The sequence below is a fragment of the Micropterus salmoides genome, unplaced genomic scaffold, assembly GCF_014851395.1.
Source record: "Micropterus salmoides isolate LMB-PRFRI ecotype aquatic unplaced genomic scaffold, ASM1485139v1 Ms_hic_scaffold_23, whole genome shotgun sequence".
NCBI classification, from domain to species: domain Eukaryota; kingdom Metazoa; phylum Chordata; class Actinopteri; order Centrarchiformes; family Centrarchidae; genus Micropterus; species Micropterus salmoides.
This window is the reverse complement of record NW_024041484.1, coordinates 15,712,960-15,731,701: the sequence shown is the minus strand read 5'-3', so window position 1 is coordinate 15,731,701 and position 18,742 is coordinate 15,712,960. Positions and strand designations below refer to the sequence as shown.

At 40.7% G+C, this 18,742-nt stretch overlaps 1 protein-coding gene across 4 annotated transcripts in view; it reads left to right on the top strand.

The window, feature by feature from the left end:
• Positions 1-7,298: 7,298 nt before the first annotated feature.
• The window catches only part of atp2b1a (ATPase plasma membrane Ca2+ transporting 1a), a 38,547-nt gene continuing 27,103 nt past the window's right edge, over positions 7,299-18,742 (top strand). For 2 of the 4 annotated variants that reach the window (XM_038738792.1, XM_038738795.1), the window contains exons 1-2: positions 7,299-7,394; positions 16,016-16,514. In XM_038738792.1, coding sequence (XP_038594720.1) covers positions 16,322-16,514 — 193 coding nt within the window. In that variant the 5' untranslated portion in view covers positions 7,299-7,394; positions 16,016-16,321. Of the gene's footprint in view, positions 7,395-7,524; positions 7,543-7,709; positions 8,004-16,015; positions 16,515-18,742 lie in introns of those variants that run through there. The other 2 variants (XM_038738794.1, XM_038738793.1) reach the window with 2 other exon arrangements.

The window sequence follows — 18,742 nt, the reverse complement described above, 5'->3', positions numbered from 1 at the left end:
CTAAAAGCTTAAAAATGCTTGTTTCACACTGGTTGTAAAATGCAAAGTAGGCCTATTGTTTGAAATGTTTTCTATACTGGTGCCAATGTGGTACCTAAGTTTTGGTACTGACACTAATACAGAGCCATCTCATTGCCCTATGAACATGTGAACAAATTTGAATATAGAATTTTTTTGTTTAAGAAACGGCACCACAGTTCTCAGATGTTCAGTGGTGTCAATACACATGCAGCCACTCAACTTTGCCTAAATAAAATGAAATTGGCAAAAGATTTATTTAAGTCAGTTCCTGACTTAAATAATGACTAAATAACTGATTGTCTAATCAAAGACCAATTTTCAGTAGTTCAGCTGTTGATATTTCACGCTACAGACACATTTCAGATAAGTACTTAACATCAATAACTTATAAATAATACGAAAGATAGATACCACTGTCATTTCTGTCCATGGTAAGGCTGCATCCAGCAGGTGGTTAGCTTAGTTTAACTTCATATCTGTCTGTTATATAAGCTACAGCCATTAGGCAGTAGCTAAGTACAATCAATGGAAACAGGGGGAAATAGCTAGGCTGGCATGTGTTGCCTCGTTTGTTTAATGCATAAAATAACTAGCCAGGCTAGCTGTTTCCGTCTGTTTCCAGTGATTGCGCTAAGCTAACTGCCTGCTGGATTTAGTTTATATAACAGACAGATATATGAATGGTACCAATATTCTCATCTAACTCTCAGCAAGAAAGCAAATAGTCATATTTCTGAAAAGATTTTTGTCCCTCACATCACATACTGCTTCTCTTTAAACATTTCACCTCCCCCTCTCTCATCCAGACAAACATATTATGTTCAATTGTTCTCTTCCCTATGCTAGAATGTGTGTGTAATATGTCCATCTTGAGTGTGTGCTCACATGGGCTCTAGGGTTCTTTTGCTCCAAGAATCATAGGTCCTAGTATGTAACCCTTCCTCTCTTCCTCCCTGTGCCGTCTTTCCTTCCCAGGGGAAAAGCCCACATGCGAAAGGGAAGAAATGGGGTGTAAAGGGCACTGAGTTCCCATTGGAGCTACTCCTCTATGCCCCATCTGTGCCCAGTATGCCACTCTGCTTTGGACATTGCAAAAACTCTGCATCGGCTTGAGAAAGCAAGCACTTTTATGGTGCCCCTTCTCTTGCTCTCTGCACATTCTGTGGGTTAAGCAAAAATCTGATATGGCACTGTAATTAAGTTGCCATTAATTGTTTTGCCTGGTCCCGCGTGGCACTGCTCAGACTTTGGGGGAAGAGAACAGCAGATTTATAGGGCTGATGGGCTCCGCCTAACTGAACAACTAAACACAGTGAAAACGATTCCTAATTACTGCATGTTGCCACTAATTTAACCGAAGTCACCTCTGCCAGAAAGCTAACTAGCCCTCATCATCTAGCTGCACTTAAGCACACAAGCTTCCTCTCTTTCATAATTTGTCCCTTCTATGAATAAATCATATATAAACACATTAGACTGTTATATTTTCTTATCATGTATACAACGTTTCTGGCAAACTTGTTTTTGAGCTTGAAGCACACAAAGCTAGTGTTTGATTCTACAGTGTTTTTGTCTTGTATGTTTTGTTTTCCACATTCAGTTCTGTTGGATTCTGATGGCAATGTTTTCCATGAGTGCTGCACTGAGTCTAAATGTGGAATCTCAGGTGGTTTCTCAGTGGCGGTAACTGAATCAAGACTATTTATATGCCCTACATTTTATGACATGTATATGTTCACCAGCCTGAATGAAGTACATTTCCAGGCCCAATGGTAGCCAAGCCAAATGTTAATACAGAAGATATTGATGGAAAATAGACCATGGAAAACATGTCCTACTTTGGCTGCTATGGCTCTTCTATGACTTCACACACACGTTTATATGGTGAAGGCATACTATAACCATACACAGACTCTTCCATGCACACACCCACATATTGGGCAGGGTGGGTCGCTGTACTGACAAAGTCTAGCCTCAATGGGCACTTGAGGTGAATTATTGTTTGTGAGTGGAAACTTGGCCAGATAATCTCAATGCTGCTGGCTCAGGGCTGAGTAAGACCACTGTCTCTTTCCCTGTACACACACACACACACACACACACACACACACACACACACACTCACATAAGCCCTATACGCACACACAGCTTTTGTTTTACCGTCTCTATTTCCAGTTCACGATTATTTGCTGACTCCCAGCCTTTTACAATAACTCTGTCTGTCCTGCCTGTGCTTTTGCTCTGTCTTTCTCTTCCCTTTCTACAACTTCTGTTTCTCTCCACCATTCCTTTCCCAAGAACTCTGGTCTTTATCCTGTGGGCCATTCACCTCTCTGTGGCTGCCCTCGCCAGTGCCTGCAGTAAATTCCAGGGGTAGTTGGAAACACAAACATGCACAAGCCTAGGACGGCTCAGTCGTCATAGATCCCTCCTTACCACCACTGCACCTACCACCACCACCTCTCTCTCAAAGGGGTCTTTGTGTGTCTGACTGCTTCACAAGGTCTCACTTAGATCTTCTCTTATATGTTTACCTGCATCATAGGTGTAATTCATGTGTCTGTGTCTCCAGTTGTTTTGCCAGTCAGCAGACTTTGAATGTTAATCATATAATTGGGGATTCCTCCGGCAGACGTAAACCAATGTTTGGACTCTTGAGGACTTTAGGGAAAATGTGATTACAGTAATTGTGACAGACTAATGATGTGTTAGATAAGAAAGGTTTATTATTACAATGCACAAGACCCATCCTTAATATAAACTTTGTCTGACTGATATAGCTACTGTCCTGCTTGAATAATAGGTCCAAGAGTCTAACGTTAAAGCAGCCTTCTGACACTAAGGCTAAGGCCAAGAAAATGACATAGAAAGGAAATCAAGCAACAAAATTGGTTAACAACAGGACTTGTGATTAATTTGCAATTGGAAAATTCTCACACATGATCAACCCCGGATCACCAGTCTTTCTCTAAAGTATGCAACACAATTTTTCCTCTTCCTCTTCAAAAGAAGGAAGCCCCCCCCCCCCCCCCCCCCCCACTGCACGTCTAACTGTTTGCCAATGTGCTGAGCCAGTGGAAAGTCCGACGTCCGTTCAAGAAACAAAGTGGTGTAGAAAGACCGGTTGACCAAAGGAAGCAATATTCATACAGTGCGTCCTCACTGATAGGGACCTGGTTGTGTAAGTCAACTAATGAGACATCTTCAAGTTCGTATTTTCCACTTGCCTTGGCTCAAGACGCACATGATCTCCAAGTGCACTATAGGCATTTCCACCGCAGTCATATTTTTATTTGTTGTTTAGGAAATAACTGATAATCTCTCTGTGGCTTTTGATTTATTTTTTCCATCCCCTTTTGCTTTTCCATTGTGCATTGTTACTTGTGCAAACGTCTTAATCAGTTCACAGTATCTAAAAATGTGATAAGATGCCAAGTCCGCAACTAAGTTCCTCTCTCAGTTAGAACAGCAGACACATCTATGTGGTGCCAGTTGCTAGACACTCTGCGCCTGAACCTGCAATTATTTGTCAAGCTATCTTGTCTCATGGTGTGTCGCGCTCTACCCCAGTAATTAAAGTTCTATGTTGGGATACGCACACACAGCACACACACAACCAACAATTTTGCCGAACTTTTTTTGTTTTCTGCAACATCTTCCTCTGTGCAAACCATGTGTTCTCTTTCAACCTAAATTAATAAAGTGGTTCTGTTTTGAGTGTGTTTTAGAAAATGCAAAAGGTCCCCTGAAGGCAACATCCCCTTTTGGGAGAGTTTTGGCATGCCTCATCATTAATGCTTACTCAGACAGCATGAACAACACATTAGCATGCACAAAGGCTAATGACACTTGACATTTACTGTAGTTCACAAGATGCTCCAGAGCATATGGCAAATTTCCACTGAGAAACTGAGTCAACAGCGAGACTCAGGCCACAGCTGTGGGGAAAATGATTGGTCTCCTCAATTTAAAAACTTGAAATAAGTCTTTCTGCAGTGGTTCAATTCCTGAGATTGCTGCTCAATAACCTCTGTTGCAAATACATATTCTCATTTTTTTCATTTCCAGGAGTAAATAATTCACTGTCTCCATTAACGAGTCAAAAAAACATACAGCTCGCAGCTTGTTGTGTGGATACAGCTAAACAGGCCCACGTGCTCACTTCTGCGGTCCCAAAGTGTTTAAACGGATTGAAGCAGAGATTAAGCGGTTTCAACTGAACAAACAGGCTATGACGACACAAGCCAGAATTCCAATTATTTATTGTCAGTCATATTTTGATAAAGATTAGACAGTACAAACATCAGCCCCTGACTGGAAGGAAAATCTTGTCATGAAAAGTTGATGAGTTCTGCATCGGGAAATCTGTTTTTACTTAACATTTATACATTTTTATGATTGTTACTAATGGCATATTGGTATAAGTGTGTGTGCCTGTCTATAAATGCATATATTCGTTTTCTGACAGACAGTTAGATGAGGAGATTGATATCACTTGCATATCTGTCATTAAATTATAAGGCTACAACTAGCAGCTAGTTAGCTGAGCTAGCCTGGTTCAGTCTGACAGTCATGAAATCTACCAGCTAGCATCTCTAATGATCGCTAATTAACATGATAAATTATACATAACACACATTTGAATTTTGTACAAATTAAACAAACTAGGTAAAACCTGTTCATTAGTGATCTTTAGACAGATTGAGTGACCATGGCTACATATTTACCGTACAGACATGGGAGTGGTATTGATCTTCCAAGCTAACTCTTCATTAGAAAGCAAATGTCAAACTATTCCTTAAACAGTATGAATAGAGATAACAAACATGTGTAGCATATATCTACAACTTTCCTGCTGTTCATGCCATCTAATTTAATGTCCTCATTGGGTTTATTATACTTATCTAGGTTATTTAAATCCATGACATTGTAAAATGTTTCTGAGAGGACATTTTGAGTCTACATTAACATTCCTACCATTGGATTCTTGTTGTGTGTCCCCTAGCTTCTGCAGTTTCTGAACAAGCGGTAAAGAGGGAGGGAAGCTACAAAGGTTGATGGACAGACAAAGATAGACACAGAGAGAGAAATGGGCGGCATCAGTGTCATGTTAGAGGGACATCTGCTTAGGGTTGGCCAAACACAAAGCACTGCAGGCTGACAATCCACCATAACCACTGACTGTGAACAGTGAACTGGAAAAATGGCAGACGTAAGAAAAGGTATCGTCTCTACTTCGGCACTGCAGGGTCTGATAGCCCCAGCTGAGGCCTACTTTACTTATAAATGTACAAACATCAGCACTGAAACTCTCCTATGCAACAACTCTAGTTTGACATTTGAGAGTGGAAGATTGACTGACAGCTAAATGTGTGAAGGGTGTGGTGAAGCACTTGTGACACCCAGACTTGACTGACTGCATTTCAACGATGACAGCTTTTGTAAACATTTGTCAAAATTCTACCCATGTTATTGCTAATTTCTTTAACCACATCCAAATGCTACCATATTACAGAATCCAGGGTTAAATATCTATATAATATATATACTGTCTGTACTGTTGTTCATAGCACAATATGTACAAATCATTTTGCCTGTCTGTGCAACTTGACTGTTCTTCTTTTGACTGAACCAACTCATTCAAATCACACACACATAAGACCAAATGATTGCACAAGTCAACTTACATAAATCAAGGTTTTTTTCTCCTGCTTCTTGTCTTCCTCTTCCATTCCAAATTTCTTCTCCCCATGATGTAGATCTGACACAACAAGTTCTAAAGTGACGTTTTTATTTTTTTTAATTGCAAGCAGTCATAAAAATGTTGAACTTTCTTTAACTTGACAAATCTGAAGAGGTGAATGCTTATAGGCACTTTGGAGGGCTGTTGTGTTAATGATAAATCCCATTATGTCTAAACAGCAAGTATATTACACTGAGGTTTGACCTCAGTCTGAGTTACTTTCTGTTTATCATCTACCACCATGTCTTTTTTAACCTGAGGTCCACAAAACTTCAGTTAAAGTCAGTTGTCAAAAGACAGTTTCTTTACCTGACATGGTTTGTGCAAAAGCAAGATGTTTGTATGTATTATTCACCTTGACTGAAAGAATATTTTAATGCACTGCATTTCTAAGTAACTGACTTGTTAGTCTGATTTGCACCTCACAAATGCACTTATCTTAAAATGTACCAGGTAATCATAGGAGATCTGCAGCACAATTGAGAAGCAAAGTGGTTACTCTGTCCACTATCATTGTGCTGTTTAATTTCTATTAGAAGTCTAAGGGAATTTTAAGAGGAAAGATGGACCTCTGCTTACATTGTAATGCAATGCAGTTCATTGCATTTCACTGACAGTTGGCCCTGGTAATAGAAGAGCTGATTGCCAAGCGTGTACCTCCTTCTCACTGAATAATTCCAAAGAATACAGGCATTGAATCCACAGAAGAAGAAAAAAAGCGCTACGTCATGGAAAGAATGACGTCAGGTTTTATTAGGCGCCAAGAGAAGAGCCTTGTGTAGCCTAGGTGGAGTTCAGGCAGCCTGACAGCAGAAACGATGCAGCCCTGAGGCTTCGGTACGTACATTTTACAGGCTGCATTATATGATGGGGGAACTGTTTAATAATCCTATTATTATAAAGCGACACCGGAGCAAATAGGGAGTACGAGAGGATCGTGACGTAACCGTTTCCATAGGCGACTGATATGCTGGCTAAGCCAATGGGAGTCCACACCAGCGGTCCATACCCATCCTCCTTTTGACGTACATCACATGTCCCCAGCGGTGTTATGACAGAAAGGATCTAGGCGAAGCGACATGGTTCCCGTCAGCGTACTTCCGCCTTCGTCAAAATTTACGTGAGAGAAACTGGAGTCAATGATCATTTGGCTGATTGTGTCTCAAATTGGGTCCAATATCTTTTCACATAGATTATAATGCCTTAGAAAAGTGATGATAGCGTTTAATAAGCACAAATACATTTTAGTGTATCAATGAAAAAAGCAAGTGGTGTTTGTCTGCACCAATACTGTGACTAAGTGATCGTTTATGAATGACTATTGTATTCATCAGTAGTCTCTGGATAAGTTAGCTATTGAGTACAATAGTTGTGGTAACATGGTGCAAATATTTCCTGTCGATCAATGAAGTATTCTGATGCTTATATGGTTTCCGGTTTGTGGCCATGAGTTTAGGGCTCAAAAAGGATGGTAACTATCTTGATAGTTCTGCTTGGAAACTTTGGCTGTGATAGTGACAGCGCAGTGGGCGGGATTTTACCTCAGATCAGGGTAGAGAGTCTAGTCTGTGGTGAGACTGAGGGGGAGTTCAAGAGAGAAAGGGATCGGGGGTGCTGTTCAGAGACCGGAGTAAGTATTTGTCGTTCGTTTCTCTGTGATAGCGCGACAAAATGCCCCAAGAGGAGGGCTGCTTCCACGTGTTTTAGGGGTGCATAGAAGAGCACGAGCGGTTAAGTCTTCATTTTTGTTTGCAGTGATCAGCGAGGGCCAGCCACCGGTGGGTAGCTGCATTGGGTAGTTAGCTTTCTACCAAGCTAACATCGTTAGCTAACGTTATATCTTGGATACGTTACTGACATTGGGCGTCTCGCTGTCCAACCCAGGTAGCTAATCAGCCAGGATGCTGCCAGATTTTCTTTGCCTGTGCTTAGTTTACTTAGACTTCCGCATTGCCCTGGCCGAAGTTTTTCGACTTGTCAATCTGTTGGAAAACGGCTTTTGTGCATTTTCCTTCTTTACAATCAACATAAGCTAACGCCTGGGAGCTAGTTGGCTAACACTGTACGCTAGCCTGGAACGTTGTTTTTTAATAGTGGACTCCACACGCGACTCTGGACTGTGTCGTGGACGGCACATTGACGTTTAACGTTACACACTGAGGCTCATCATGTAGAGACTGTCTGTGCTTTAACTGTGGACCTCCAAACGTTCCTCTGTAACCTTACGAGAAAGTGACCTGTAAGTTATTTCATTCTACATTTGGGGTGCGTTTGACGACATGTCATTCAGTGTGTTAAACATTATGTGGACCCCCTTTACTGGCAGAGCGATAATGTCAGTAAGCTATCGTTAGTGGTTGTACTCCACGCGCTGCTGCTGCTCACGCGGACAGTTCGGGGAGCTCAAAGAGGCACCTATGCAGGCATATTTAAGTTCTTTTGTCGGCTTATTTGTCACTAGAGAGTGGACACGGTGAATGTGTAATTCATTTACGTCGTTTTATCCTTTACCTTACCCTGAACCCAGCCTTTAACCGTAACGTCAGCCTGTCAGTGCTGAACCTCAACCCTAACCCCAACCACGGAGAGAGTCTTTACGGAAAACACTTCTGCACCGTGCCTATCTTATCAAGTCAAGCTATCTACCAAGCCGAAATGTCACAGTAGCAACCCGCCATTCTCATCAGTGCAAGCTTTATCGCCATTAGCAGAAAATCGTTCACTTAGAGTAGCACGGCGCCAGCCGATCTAAAACAGTTAGGCTAAACATTGAACTTACCATGTCGCTTTAAATGACCGTATAACGGTAATGTAACTCGCATTTGCTAAGCGTTTCAGCTACCGCTCGTTGATTGCGTATAATAGCATTACACTCTTGACCTTGATGGACAATGTAATATAGTTTAACTCTTCCCTAGGATTGCATGCAAGTTTCCAGGTTGATGTGGAGTGCGGCCACTGAGCACCTTTTGGTGTCTAGTTGAAGGGATCACTCCTTATCCAATTAAATAGCACCCAGTTTGCTGCAGCGCCAGCAGTGTCTTCCTGCCGCTTGTGATCCTACAGTGGATTGCAGGGGTTTTATCAAAATGCATTTGAACACAGACTTTAGCTTGAGCTGTGAAGTGATTGGACTGTGATGCATGAATGATACAAGGTGTGCCAGTCACTGTACTATGTTGTCTCCGGTTGTCTCTAGCGATATTACATTATACAATGTCCTATAGAATGTAAAGCAATTCCACGGCCAGGCCTTATAGTCCTTGTTGCAGAGTATATACTAGATGTAATGATAGTTTTGGAATTTTGAGTCAGTTTTGAACAGTAATGTCTGAATTTTCTAGATTTTACTGCATTAGAAAAATATTTGCCATGTTTAGCAATGACTGATATTTCATTGAAGATATCTAGCTCAGCATATAGGGATTCAAAGCCTGTTTAATCATTCACTTAAACTGTCAGTAACACAATCTGTTGCTGTGTTTGAGCCCTTTGAACTCAGACTGTTGCTGTCACTCAAGAATAACAAAAATAATATATAATTTCTTATTCCTTGCCATACCATGCTTTTCCATAATGGCTGACCATTGCCAGCACTGCTCGCCCTGACTATGAGTCAGTAGTTCGTACACTTGTTTTGTAAATAGTTTTTGGGAAAAGATCTATTGACCTCCTTGGCAGTGTGGTCCAGCTGGATAGTGTTTTCCCTACTTACATTTGTAGCCCCGCAACCTTTCAACACTACATGTCTAGGTTTTCATCCTTAATGCAAATGAGGTTAATTATCCATGCTGGTGAGTATATAATTTCTACTAATCTAACATTATAGCTCTTGCTCTTAAAATAAGTGCTGTTTGCCTCCCATGGCTCAGGGGTTTTTAGTAGTCAGTCACATAGCAATAGACACTGCAAATTATTGAAGTATACTGACAGCACTTTCTTATCGCCTGTCAAGTCATCACAGATGAGTCCCCCTTTACAGCTGCTTGATAGGTCCACTGATTTCATTGTCACTTCAGCCAATTACAAGCATAGCCTCAAAGATGAATTACTATTCTTAATAGCAACAGTAGCTAACATTTGTCCTCGATTCAGTCCATGTTCTTCAGTAAAATCATTCTAACTGCCTAGTACAAAGCATTATTTTTAGAGAGCAAGTCACTGGAGGTCATTAATCTAAGGTGACATTGAGTCTCATGTAAACTGACATGGAAAGCTAAATAAAGTCTATTTTTTTACCATTAAGTAAGATGTTACTATTTACTTATGATGGAGTTTGCTTATCTTTCTTTCTGTGTGGATTGTAAGGCCAAGGTTATTCCAAGCAAAGGTTTTAGGTTACAATGAGTTTGACACCAAATACTACTTAGTATTCATTCAAATGTTGCCTGGCAAAGCAGTAGAACCAAACCTACATAGGTCTGACTAAATTTAATTTGCTGTTTTAAAGCATAGGAGTTAACATTATGGTTGCAGGGAAACCAAAACTAATTGGGTAAACTCCGATCCTGGCCACTAAAACAATTCTAAGACACACACTGCATATCATGAATTAATCATCAAGACAGCTAAAAGGTCTGACTATGCTACGAGTCGGTCTACCAGGCATTTGTTAGTTTTGGCTTTTCTGAAAAGCTGGGCTTCATGGCTTGACATGTCACTGATCAAAAACACATCCTTTTTTTAAGTAGGGTTGAAGATTTAGTTTGTGCATATCTATATTGAATTTGAAAATAATTACTTACAGCATCATCACTAAGTATATAAAACATAACCATACTGCTAGACTCCAAAGTTTATTCAATGTTAAAAATTGCTGCTTGTTCTTGACTGTGTGTGTTTGTGTGAGAGATATCTCCTCCACACAGCCAAAACTTATTGTAGAAAATTTAGTAAACCTTGCTATACCAGGCCAATGGGAACAGGTCAACAGCTACCTTCTCATACTGGTGTAGCCAAATAACAGATTTTTCTCATAATCCTAATGTTAAAGTCTTGGTGACATTACTTGAGTGACATGAAATAAGAAAAATCTCATTTCAAAATGTCTGTCAGACTATTTAAATTGAGCTGTCTGGTTTCTTGTCCTTAGACCTTCTTTTTTTTTTTTTTTAAATAAGCATCTATAGACAAATCCATCTGTCACAAATTGCTTTCCCTACCACAGGTCTTGGTGAACTGAGTTTAATGCTCAACACTAGTGTGTCCTGAAATTGAAATGGTAAGGACAGCAAGGTCAGACTCTGACAGCAAATGGCAGGGCGGCAAGACCTCAGGCCACTGAGCTGCTATGTAGAATCACACATAACAAAGAGCACAGAGAGCTTCTCATCTTCAAAGTGGCTTGATGAAAGATGTTCCATTTTGGAATATTTTCCATGCTATGGACATAAAGGACTCTGTAATGACTAAATAAAACCATCCCAGCTGGTTTTCTTTCCTCCTAAAGGAAATACCTTATACTCCTTTCACAGTCACAGTTGGAAGATGACTACAGCATTGACAATACTAATAGTACTTAAAATGTTTTAAAGAACATTTGGTCTTGCAAATAAAACGTGTTTTTTAAATGGTGTTAAAAAAATGTATCTGTCATTAATTATACCTATCAACAGGATAGTCTTTTAGTACTCAGCACTGCTTGGAAATTGTTGGGCAAATGAGAAGTAAATGATTGCAACGTATGACCATATTCACTATGATGAAGTTGTACTGATGTGACAGAACGCTGGAATACTGTGAACTTTGTGTGACATCTTACATGGTGCATTGGTGAGGTTTTCAAAATGCTAAGTAACTGATGGATTGTGGATCCTCCTGCTTTGACATTGGCCAAGCTTTCACATCAGCTGTATTTTGTTAATTGCCGGAGTAGGAACAACTCAGTCACCTTCCTTTAGCATACAGGGATTTAATGAGATCTTGACTTGATCTTGTTGAATTGTGTTGACGGGGCCTCTTCATGGACATGTTATGCATGTCATACTGCATATTTTAGGGCATTTTTGGGCCTCTTTATGTCTCCTCTGTTATGATACCAGGAGACAAAAAACATGTTCAGGCTTGCGTGTGCTTCACCTGCATGGATTTTGTGATTTAACTATCCGTTTTTTATTGATAAATTCAAATAAATGGAGACAAGACTCACTTTATATTCTTTGAGATTAATAATAAAAAACCTGAACACCTAATTTCTTTACACAAAGGTTTAACAACAAAAATACAATGATTTTATTTAGTAGCATAAAACAGCAGTGTTTGCATTTTGTACAAAATTACTCATTAATAATTGAATTACTTAAAAGACATAGTAATTCCTAACCAAATCAAATAAAGCAGGTTTGCTAGAAGCTGGCTGCACGTTTACCTGTGTACACAACAAGTAAATGTCCCCTTCCTAATTTATATTCAATAACTTTTAGATCTGGATAAAAAAAGATTTATTTTTATTTTAGAGACTATTACATGTCCTATCTATACATGAAGTAAGAAGAGCTGAAGGGGAAATGTGTGTTGATGGTGACACCTCTGACTGTGCGTTCATGTGAGTTGGCAGCATGACAGCGTTCGAGAGTCGTGTAGAGGTTCCAGTCTGTGGGGTGAAGTAGCACTCCGCTTCGAGCCATGCAGCGCAAGGAGGGCTGGGTGTCTTCTGCTTTGTATCCTCCACATTTACATGGCCTGACCCAGTTCAGCAACGGCTGGCTGTGGGGGGAGGGGACAGTCTGGGGGAAGCTAAAAATACCACCCCTCGCATTAGGCAGCTCCATTGCAGAGGGATCCCTAGAATTGCTATCCTCGACTTGCATCGAGTTGTTGGCACGTTGAGGTGTGCAAACTGCCAGAGGGTTTCCTTAGTGTGGAAACAAAGACATGAGCATATTTCTGAGGTGCCCACCACTGTTGTCCACCACTTGTTTCCACTTGCCTTCTAGGTGGTGGGTTTAGTGTGCATCTAATGTGTGATAGCAGCCTTAAATAGCTTGGGTAGAGAAGTGACTTGCGACTTATAAGACTCTAGACCTTGGCTAAAACCGCCTCATATTCATACTGAGCTATGGTCTCGCTGCTGTCGTGTGGAAAGGGTTAACCTTAGCCTCTGTCATTCAACCATACCGTGCCAGCTGTTGGCTTGGAGATCCAATCACAATGATTTTCCACTGTTGTGACATGTGACCTGCTCCGCAATCCGAAACTGTCGCAGCACAGCAAATGTTGGCAGTTCCTTCATCTTGGCGTAGTTGCTGCTTGTGGGGTTAGCGGGTGTGAACGTAGGAGAGGGCTCATAGAGTAAGACTTGAAGACAGGGGAATGGAGAAGGCAGAGAACTGCATTCATTACTATAGGCATGTGCTCTGCCCATGTGGCTAGTGAAATATTCCTACCCATATAAAAGATAAGTAGGCATAATATAAAGACCGTTTACACATGAAAAAGCAGCATGTTATTGCAAGGTGCAAGATGACGTGCATTTTACCCACGACTCCTAAAATTTACTGTTGGGCACAAGGACCTCAAAGACTTAGTGCCAAAAAACTCTCATTCAAAGTTTGTATGTTGGATATGAGGGTATGGATGACTCCCTAATCTAAGAGTTGGGAAGCTTGTCCTGTCATTGGGCCTCACTAAAATGTTGCATAACTGACCAGACTTGCTTTTGGATTTTACAACAGTTAACATGTCATTTATCATGATGAAAAGGGCACCAATATGTCTGACTTGTCCAGTAATGGTCACACACGCATGCTGTGAGAGGTGTAAATTGCAGATCAGTCCAGATCTGTCGAAAGGTTGGGTTTGTATTTCCTGGCATTTAGCTCCAATCCCCAAGAAAATGCCTCTTTATGCTTTTCATAGAAATCAGAGCGGTGGTGTGAAAAGTAATAATTGATATAATATGATATTAATTGATAGATCACGTTGTCGTGACATCAAATGATGAAATGTCTTAATGGACATGGCATTGAAGACCTCACCTTAAACCTGTACTCAGTACAAGAGTGTTCAAAATAGAGATTTCTGCGATCTCTTACACCTCAGTAATACACCCGGCCCTGCAATTATACCACGTAATAAATAATAAACCCTGTCCCGTTTTCCATGGCAGATGGCTCCAAATAGAATCTCAACATGTGAGAGAATAGTTTCCAAGAATCTCAATGGAATAAGCTGCAAGCATTCATTTGTGCAGAGAGCAATAATAAAGGCTACATTTTCTCTCCTTGTGCATCTGCGTCCCAGTTTAAAGTTCTGACACATTTTTGAGTTTTGGACATTCATTTGTAGTTGCATATTTGAAGTCCTGTTTGACGTAAAGACAGATGAATGGTGTTCTCTCAAACATGCTTTGGCCTTTTGTTTTAGTTAGAAAAGCAAGCCCCCCAACCATTTGAGAGATAACTGCAACATTTTTTGCAAACAAAGAAACACATCCCTGTTGGCCTGGAGTGAAGCCTTTCTTTATGGATTGGATTGCTGAGTTCAGGTTCCCTGTGCAGTGTGAATTATGTTCTGACATTGCTTTTCATCTGAAAGTGCAGTATGTGTGTTCAGTGTTTTTAACAAAATAGTTTCAGACTGGAAATCGAGCCCATCTTGTTGAATATTTCCAATATTAAAACAGATTGCACTTCCAGTGCTTCAGCCTATGTAACTGTATTGCAATGTTGTATGCTCATAATCTTGTGAGTTTTAAAAAGAATTTTGGTTCTATTATCTGAGCGGCACCAAGACAAATTGCTATCAACTTGGTGAATGAATCTGCATCATAGTGTTCAGGCTGATTAAAGCTGAATGGACAGCAGCCTCTCATTAGAATGGACTGTCCTATGTAGCGCCTCACGGAGCTCCCTGATGCCACAGATAGTCTTGATTAGATTAAACAGAAGGCTTTTCCTGATGAAATCAGTCCCTTGGTCCCCACTCACTACGTTACCCCACCAGAAAGCCGGTGTCTTTTTATGATTTTTTTTCAATGACATACCTACTGTATGTTTGTTGAACAAGGCAACTACTGTTGGCCTTATAGTGTGTAAAGTAACTGTAATTTTCTACTCTGTATTTAAAAGTAAGATCACCACCAAACTTTTCCCATAGGAGTGAGACTCATTTATACTAATAAAAATCACATATAAACCAGTAATAGTACAAAATAGGCTTAAAAAATGATAATAATACAATACATGACACAAATGAAGGTAGGCCAGATATTTAAGTCAAATTCAAATTAGCTTTATTGGCATGAATGTATAACAACAATATTGCCAAAGCTACATATAAATTAAGTCTCTAGAGATAATTTTAAAGTTACATGCACTATCCAGTAACTTCTTGTTGTAAATGTAGTAGTTTTAACATGTATACTTCTGCCAATCAGAAAGGAGTGGACCACAGTTTTTGTCAGTTTCTTACTGCTATCTTACAGCAAAAGTTAATGCTACACAATTAGTCAGTTCAAATCCAACAAAGACAAGAAACAGAGATGCGGATGTAAAGCCTTTACTGTTAAACAGCTGCAAGATGTTTGTATTAACAGTAGATAAACATTGCAGAGGTGACAGAACTACCTTTTTACATTCTCTATGGAGGAAAAACCCTGGGAGCAGCTCGGAGCGGAGTGATAACTGAATGCTAATGCTCCACTCTGTTCACATATTGTGACCGAGAAGCACATTACTTGACAAGTGTTTTGTTCAGATGACAAAATAATAATTTTATTACAGCTCAAGTACAGCTAATCAAAATCGCTTGGCAATAGCTGAAGGCAGTTTTGCTACTTGTCTCAGCAGCCAAGTGGTTTTGTCTAATGGTTTCCATGTTTTCCTCTTATGCAGCAGAAAAATGTTCCAACCTAATTGTCTGTGTAAGTGTGCTGTAGCTGTTGTGATAACAGAAACGGAGTATGGCTCATACGGTAATGGGTCGATACACTTATGGGAAACTACATAGATGATGGTATTGCAAAGAAATAAATGTATGTGTAGACCAAAGTTAGAAAAGACAACGATTTTCTAATGTCAGCAATAAATCATAATCCTTACATTGGAGGCCGCAGAAGAAGGGCTCTGTAATGTTGCTTGCTTGCAGCTGCATTAAAGATCTTAGACTAAGTGAAAGCCCTATTGGACAGTTTGCCCAAATATCATCCATCCATTGTCAGTGTGATGTCACAAATTGTATGGGGAACTGTGCTGTACATGAAATAACACTTGGTCATGTCACTAATGACATTTTGTATGTTTTCTCTTTCAGATCTGCATGCATGGTGATCTCCTCCTCTGTGGGTGATCCTCAGTCACCATGAAAGACTAGGAACTCAGCTCTCCAAGGGAAATGGCTTGTGTTGTAATATCCCTGCCCTGCTACCTACTGTATGATTCCAGCTGCCTCTGAAGGGCCCTTTCAGCTGTTTATGGGAATGACCAGTGTGTTTGCACTCTTGAGGATTTAAGCTTTTCCAGGACAGCGCCCTTTTTTTCCTGTTTTTATTTATTTTTTGCCCCCACTGTTGACCCGAAGCAGCAACGCTTTGCAACAGAGTGGGGAGACGGCGAGACAATGGCGAACAACTCGTACAGTGGGGTGAAGAACTCCATGGTGGAGGCCAACCACGATGGAGAGTTTGGGTGCACGCTCAAAGAACTGCGCTCTCTTATGGAACTGAGAGGCACAGAGGCGATTAGCAAAATTGGGGAAACTTATCAGGATATTCAAGGACTCTGCAGCCGGTTAAAAACATCACCTATAGATGGTAAAATAATGTTTCCATTACACTCAACATGATGAATGTTTAATTGGAGCAAATGCAGGATGTTTTCTAAGCAGTGCTAGTAGCGAGTGCTGTTGGAATGATAATGTAGTGTACACATAGTTTAGGAGGTGTGTCATTGGCCATATCGTCCACTTTGTGGATACCTTGACATCACTTCCTTGGAAAACTCATATGCCAGACAGGTGGCCGGGCAGGCTGGCTCTGACCTGGGCCAGTCCTGCTCTATTTCAAGGCCTGTGGATATGTCCCTCACACCCTCCCCCTCTCCCTTTTCACCTCTGTGTCTCTGTGTGTGCGTGTCTCTGTGTCTCTGTGTGTAGGCCTCAGATAGACCAGCTGTCTGCCTGGGCACAGCACCAGGCTGCAGGCAGGTCAATGTCCCACATGTGGCGGACAAAACCAGAGGCTGTTAGGCTGGGGAGTAATGACTTGAACATGTTAGGGAAGGAGTGAATTCATCTTTTGAATATCTCCTGTGTTTTACACTTCCACCAGCAAACTCTTAATCATGAAGAGTTTAGTAGTTAGGCTACAGGAGGGACCCCATTAGGGCAGTAGTGGTTGACAGCACCTCTCACCCCCCCCCCCCCCCCCCCCCCCTTTACCACTCTTTTTCTCTCTGTCTCAGTTTGTCTCTCTATAGACAGTCTGCCTAATCGCCAGTATGACCTTGACTGAACTCTCATGGGAGGGGATTTTCAGTTTGATCCCAGATTAAAACGGCACCGCATATTCACTGTAGCAGCAACAGTCCTCTATTCAGTGTCTCAAAGCAAGGAACATTTTCCTGGGCTTCATTGAACTAAGAACCACTACCCCGCTGTTAAATTCTTGACCTGTTAATTTATTGGTAACATGGTAAGGGTACAAGGTACAATTTGCCGTCTTTTTCTTGCTGCTTTCACTGTCTGTTATAAAGACCAATAAGCCATTGTCTCAGCTGAGGAGAAATTGCTGAAAAAGGATTTGTTTGCGTGAGTTGTCCAAACACGCATGTGGCTGTGTCAAGTCAGTGAACGGAGTGTCCTTTCATATTTGTAGCATGAGTGACATTGCTTGGTTCACAGGTGTGGATGTATTTGTCCTTCCCCACCCATTCTAACTAGTCTATGCTACAAAGAAAGAATGGATAGAGTAATAATGGAAGTCGGTATTAGTTGTTCTGTAAGTGTGGAATAGGTAAGGTAAAATAATACTATATGCATGTTAGGAATATCAAACTACTTTCAACCTCAGCAATAGCTGTGAAACTCTTTATCAGTAGTCTGCATATCAGCCATGTATTTACCATCTTCAGATTATTAAACATGCTTTAAGACTGAGAAAATATTAGATTAGATCCTGATGAAAACAAATCTTCTGGCCAAATGGCTTGCTGCTTTACAAAACAAAGGCATACATCTGCAGTTACATGCAACCACACAGTACTGTTAAGCTTGAATAGGTCCACATTTTGTTTCCCCTCGCAGCAGGTGCTGTTCCACTTGGTGGGCCGCCACCGAGTTTTGATACTTCCACTTTCAATCAGCTCACTCGTCACTGGCTTGAGAAATTAAGCCATCTTTTAAGATTTCAGGAGCTTGACAATTGAAAGGGGATTTATAATTAGTTAGTTGGTCATTTCTCGAACCTCTTAAGCCAATCCTTTCCTAATCCTCCACTTTTCCAAGCTCCTTGTTTTTCACCCAAAGAACTCCTTTGCAGCTGTGCATGGATGTACCACTCTACTTTGACTAGTATCTGGCATGGACTGTCAGCCTGAATTAGGCTACTTGTAATTTACCATGACACTGCCACTTTTTTTCTGTGCTACCACATAAGGCTGGATATCTCTTATCTCCCAATGCAATTACATTTCAATTCACTGGACCATGATTCATAATGATTTCAGCAATTAATAACCCAATGCTCTTAGTTTGAAAAGAGTACAATGTGCTTTCTAAATCCTGACTGAGCACTGCCAAAAGCTTATTCAAATGTTAATATCAAATATTTATTTTAACATGTCTCTTAGTTTTGCTAGTATGCTGTACTTCTCAAGCAACCCCTATTTCTAAAGTGGGGAGTAGGGCTGCACAATTAATCGAATATTGATGGCAATTATGATTTTAGCTTCCCACAATTAAATGAACATGATCAAAGGTGATATCGCCGTGTAAAATGCATGGTCCACTCATAGAAAACTCTGCTGCAAGCGCTTCCTAAAC